The following is a 6,220-nucleotide window of genomic DNA, read 5'->3' as shown; positions in this document are numbered from 1 at the left end:
GTAATGAAGAGCAAAAATGAAAAGGCAGATAAAAAGAGAGAAAACTTAAAGTAATCAAAAGTAGAATTTAGGAAGAATATTTTTCCTAACTTGCTTTGAAGCATAGTAACAATTTCAAAGAGTGATCAGACTATACCTTATCACGGCCTTACCTGGCCTTTCCTTGACTACCTTCCCTTTATCAGTGTTCTGGATATATTATCCAGTGCTACACAGTGTTGTGGACTTCATATGTAAGTAATCCAGAGTTATTACAATAGCAGTATTCATTTTCTTTGTTAAATTACTCATTCTGTTTTCACATTCACTTCTTCCCAGTGCCCCTTTTTTCATTGACAGAGTTGGGAGGGTGGCCTAATGGTTAAGGTACTTGCCTTACAAACACAAGGTGCAGGGTGTGAGTCTCACAAGGGATAACTGGCTAGGTTTAAAATGGCTCACAAGGGCAATTAGCTTAGTACTAATCTATGAACCTATGACAGTACAGTTGGTTCTTTCCCACAGAGCTTACCTTTTTGCATTGTGTAAATCATAATTTCTATACCCTTTAGTACCCTGCTATTTGAACTTTTATGACCAATGTGAATCATTTTGGCTTAACACTGACATTTAACCTGTCTTTTAAGAAGCTCATATACTTATGATTCCCTCATTGTGTTGCTATAGATATTACTGTTCCATACATTTTTCAATTCCATTAATAAAAACATTGAGAAGAACCAGGTTCTGTACTGCACCCTGTAATAGTTGAACAGTTGCAGTAGTTCAACACTTATTTTTTCATCACTTATGATTAAGTATATTTTCTACAAAAGTGTCACTAATAGAACTATTTTTGTCTTTTAGATGTTTCCATCAGATACCCACAGTTCTATGGCTATTCCCACATGACCCTAGAACCACTGAAAAATTCCTACCAATCTTTCCAGATCACAATTGAATTCAAGGTGAGTTAGTTTGGTTATATTATAATAATATTTACTATTGGTTTTGATGTATACAGTTTACTGTCTCACTGTTCTCTTTTTTTCTTCTTTGTGAATTATTTTTTCAGGTACCTAGGCAACGTGACATTTCCCTGTGGTACATTTGGTTGGGGATACATGGCTAAATTGACATTCACACACAAAGTATGTCAGGCATCAGCTGCAGGCTGGGCAGTGGGCATGTCTGTGACAGTAAAAATGCAGTACACTATGTGCAGTGGCTTTATAATTGATGTGTGTGGACCATTATCCCCTTCACAGTGTCTAGGGATCATTACCTTAAATGCATACTGGAACAGTAGCATGCAGGATTTCCTCCGTACTGTAGCACAGTTTTACATTTTGTGGTTGCATAAACATGTACTGCACAGTGAGTACAACACTCATTACTTCTTCGGCCCACATACACTTGGCTGTTAAAGCTGTGGGCATGGCAATGTGTGCTTGGGAATTCACATCAGACATTTTTCTGTGCAGCTGAATGTCACTTCAGCCATGTTTCCCCAACCAAATGTACCACAGGGAAATGCTTCATTGCCTAGGTGCCTGAACCCAAAAATAACTGTTGAAAATAAAAATAGTCAAGGGGATATATCTGTTTTAATAATGCAGTCTGAACTACTGAAATCAGCTGCAGTTGTAGCTTCATATAGCTTGGTGTATATGTCATATGTTTTAAAGATGTGGCAAATGTATGACTTACATCTTGACAAGCTGGCGATTTACCATCTCCTTAATAGATAGTGTCTTGTGTTACACTACCTGATTGTCTCATTTACTTTGGCTCTTTGGTGAAACAATAAACATTATTACTGCGGTCAGAATCCAGTCCACCTTAGTAGGTCTATTAATTTTAGTAAGTGTAGTACAGTCATACCTGACTTATCTAGAATGTGGAGTTTAACACGATTAATTTCTCTTTTCAGTGATCATTTATTTCTCTTTCCAGTGATTTTGTGATATAGTGAGTCTCACTTAAGGAGCTCAGGTATTTAATATAGTGTGGTATTTTAATATTGTGTTATAGTTATATAATATAGAGGGTTATGAGTGGATCACCGATCATAACTGCCTTATTTAAACATAAACAAGGTCATAGGCAATTTCCAAGCACTTGACCCCACCCAGTTTGGACTCATCAAGGGCAGATCTTGCCTGTTGAACCTAGTTGACTTTTTTGAAACTGTCACCAAGGCCCTGGATGAGGGAAAATCAGTACATACAGCTTACCTTGACTTGGCCAAAGCCTTTGACACAATCCTCCACTCAGGCATCATAGAAAAGCTAACACAACTTGGTGTAAATCCCTGTCTCATCAGATGGTGACCAGCTGGTTCACTGATAGGACCCACAAGGTGAAAATAGGTGCCTCCACCTCTGACAGCAGACTCCTCACTAGTGGTGTTCCCCAGGGATCTGTTGTGGGACCCCCTACTGTTTGGCATCTATTTTTCAGAGATCCAGGCAAAGACAAAAGGCCTGTGGCTGACCAAGTTTGCAGATGACTGTAAGTTGGATGCTGCCATTGACTCCCCAAATGATGTTAACATACTACAAGAGGGTCTCACAGTAACATGGTCTTATGTTAAATGCAAAAAAAAATGTATTATCATACCATTCAGCAAAAACATGGCCCCTACTGATTACCACATCCACGGCAACCCCCTAAGCATGCAACCTGTGGTGAGAGACCTGGGTACACAGGTTGACAACAGTCTCACATTTGACCATCATGTAGCGGCAGTGGTAAGAAAAGCTTTTTACTTTTTTCATCTCATAAGTAAAGGGATTGCATCCAGAAAAAAGGAGATTATGTCTCTGTACTCCTCCCTCATTAGGCCAATAATTGAGTACAACGCCCCATTTGGTATGTACCTCTTCAAACACCTGCACTAGCTGGAAAGGCCAAAGAAATACCTCACAAAAGAATCCATGGTCTCCAACAGTTGTCCTATGTGGACAGGCTCAAATCACTATCACTGTACTTGGTATCATACAAATTGCTTAGAGGTGATGTGTGTCTGGCCTACAAGACAATCTCAAACCCTGTCCTACTAGAGATGCTCCATATCCATATGTCTAAGTCCTTGCACATTACTTGAGAAAAAAGCCTAAAGCTAATATGCAACATTAACAATACCTGCTGGAGAGAAGGATTTGTCTCCCAGAGGCTGCCCCATCTCTGGAATAGACTCCCCATACACGTCAAACAGAGTATGTCGCTGTCCCTCTTTAAGCGCAGCCTTGATGAGTGGATGGGAAACCACAAATTTGTCTCAGGGGTTGCACCAGTGTCCTTCATTGACAGTAGTGACAGGTGCTGACTGAGGTTTCTTTTTTGAGGATAGGCTCTTGGCTAGGCTTGTAAGGGCCCCAGGGCCATTAGCCTAGTAACCTCCTATGATCCTATGGTTATGTGTTCAAGTCATGGATGCCAGGAAATTCAGCTTGTGAGAGAAGCATGAGAAGTGAATCTTGGCATCCGTATCAAGAGCACATAATAAAGGGTTATGAACAGAGACCCAATCGTAATTCCTTGTAATGCATGGAGCTTTATCTGCTCCATGTACTACTAGTTAAAGAAAAAAAATGAACACTAAGCATTTTGCCAGCTTTCACATCCATAAAGCGCTTAGCAAGAGCTGTCAGGAAGACAGTGTAAGAGATTCTGTCATGTTAACAAAGTGAGGGACACATCACTGGCACAGACAGCAGGCAGAAACCTGTCTGTTTTTTTTATTCTGCTCCTTTTATTTGCTGGTCAGTGCTGGCAGTGTTTTACTGCTTAGCATGATACCAACTCTTAACAACTGAAGCAGAGGGTGCTTATTATTTGTTAATATAGGTTCATAGGTTCATATGTGTTTATTAGGCTAACGACCGCAAGGGCCTTTTTAAGCCTAGCCATGCATCCCAAATCTCTGGCAAGTTCTGATACCCTTGATAAGTGTAAGCATGGGCCTGGGAGATGAACCATTTATAGGTTATCTGTGTCCATTAGAGATATAGGTGCCAAACCAGGGATGAATTTTCAGTTTCCCATCCAATTATCCAAGTTGCACTTGAATTTGGTTCGAGTGGAACTGTGCATCAAATGTATGGGGAGCCTGTTCCATAGATACAGTAGCCTTTGGGATATATACCTATCTCTCCAGCAGGTCCTATTTATATCACAGGCAAGTTTTAAGTCTTTAGAATGGGTAATTCTGGTGCTCTTTGTTTTGAGGATATGCAGAAGGTCCATCAGAGTGGGGTCTAACAATCAGAGTGGGGTCTAACAATGCCCTGTATGCCAGTCATAGTTCTCCCCTCAAAAGCCTGTAGGAAACAGAATACAGGGACAGGGCCTTGAGGCAGTCTGCATAAGACATTTTGCTTACACCCTGTGTTCTTTTAGTGAGAAACCTCTGTGGACATTCCAGTTGTTGGATATGCCTGTCTAGGTACTTACCAAAGGGGGTAATGTACTGGATGATAGGTCTGATGAATGCCTCATACAGTGGAACAATGACTTCCTTGGAGTTAGATGCCATACCTTTGTTTATAAGTTGCGCAATATAGAATGATTTCCTCAACAATGTAGACACATGATGGTCAAAGGCTGGATTACTATCTATGTGTGTCCCTAAGTCCCTGACTACTGGGTCAACTCTAAGGGGTGTGTTGTCAATTTAATAGTTACCAGGGAGGATGACTTCCCAAAGGATACTATTATGCATTTCTTGTCATTTAGATTTAGTCCATGGCTCTGATACAAGTTGTTTGTCTGTGTCAGCCGTTTTTGGAGAGCATTTGTGTCAGCGTAAGATTCAATGACAGTTCCTAATTTGTAATCATCTGCAAATTTAGTCAGCCAGAGACTACTGACATTGGCCTTGACTTCTGTGAAGTAAATGCCAAAAAGGAGCAGTCAAAGGGATGATCTCAGAATGACTCCACTTGTGACTGGCCTCTTAGTAGAGGTGGCCTCCCCAATTCTAATTTCCTGGGTCCTGTCTGTGAACCAGTTGGCTATCCACTGGGTGACGTATGGGTTTGTAGCTAACCTCTTGAGTTTGTCAACAATGCCCGAGTGGGGTATTGTGTCAAATGCCTTGGCCAGGTCAAGGTAGGCAGTGCGAGCAATTTTTTCTCTCATTCATTGCTTTGGTGACCTTCTCAAAGAAGTCTAACAGGTTGAGTAGGCATGATCTGTCATTGACAAAATCAAATTGGGTTGGGTCCAGTGTCTGGAGGTTTACTATATCTCTGTTGATCATATCCATGATAATTCTTTCCATGGCTTTACATATGACTAGTGAGACTTATGGGTCTGTAGTTTCTAGGGTCTGTAGAAAGCCCACCTTTGTCCAGAGGGATGACTGTTGCCTTCATTCATGAGGCAAAAAACCTGTTTGGAGGCTACAGTTAAATAGAGGCCCTGATAGGTCATGATTGATGCTATTTAGAAGGCATCCTGGGATATTATCTGGACTGATTGATGCAGTGTTCTTGGTCTTAGAGAGAGCATTGAGGACCTGTTCCCTAGTGATAGTAGGGGAGTTATACTTGATGATATTTCCTGAGGGAAGGTTGAGGGGGAGAGAGGGGTAAAGTTGGAGCTGACTATCAGCCAGGAGGTTTGCTATGTCTTCTGGCTCAGTATAGGTTGCTGCATTTACAATGAGCTCTGCAGACAATTGCATACTGCCTTTGAGGTTGCAGACATAGCTAAAAAAATCCTTGTGGATTTCCTTGGCCTGGGAGGCCAACCTTACCTCAAATTTGGCTTTGGCAGACTTTATTTGTTCTCTGAGTTGTTTGTTTAGTTTGATGAGAGTGCTTTTATCCTGCTGGGTGCTGCACCTCCTAATGTTTGCCATGATTTTCTTTATCCTGTTATACAGCCTGCTTCTTTTGTGATTCCACCACGGTGGCTTGTTTTTTGAGTTAGCTCTGTACTTCTTCCTGGTGGGTACAGTTGCCTCTATGCAGCTATTAACATGCTTGTACAGGGTTTCTGTGAACAGTTCTGCATAGACAGCAGTGTTCTCAGAGTTTATGGGGGCTTGACATTTTGCCAGGATCTCACTTAATACCTAAGTTAAGATAGCTATAGTTAATATAATATAATAGCTATAGTTAAGATAGTGTCTCTAGTTATATAAATTCTTAATTGATTTGTTTTTTTCCAAATATTGGATCATAATCACCACATTCCATGTACTACAATAATATTGTCATTATTATTATTA

General features: G+C 40.7%; 1 protein-coding gene across 1 annotated transcript in view; it reads left to right on the top strand.

Moving 5' to 3' along the window:
• The first annotated feature begins 850 nt into the window (after window positions 1–850).
• The window catches only part of EGFLAM (EGF like, fibronectin type III and laminin G domains), a 1,039,379-nt gene continuing 1,034,009 nt past the window's right edge, over window positions 851–6,220 (top strand). Inside the window, exon 1 of the mRNA XM_044069897.1 lies at window positions 851–947. Coding sequence (XP_043925832.1) covers window positions 888–947 — 60 coding nt within the window. The 5' untranslated portion in view covers window positions 851–887. The remainder of the gene's footprint in view (window positions 948–6,220) is intronic.

Source organism: Protopterus annectens, chromosome 1.part0 (assembly GCF_019279795.1).
Source record: "Protopterus annectens isolate FY-2018-M chromosome 1.part0, PAN1.0, whole genome shotgun sequence".
NCBI classification, from domain to species: Eukaryota; Metazoa; Chordata; order Ceratodontiformes; family Protopteridae; genus Protopterus; species Protopterus annectens.
The sequence above is the reverse complement of the archived record's forward strand: the minus strand, read 5'-3'. Positions and strand labels throughout refer to the sequence as shown.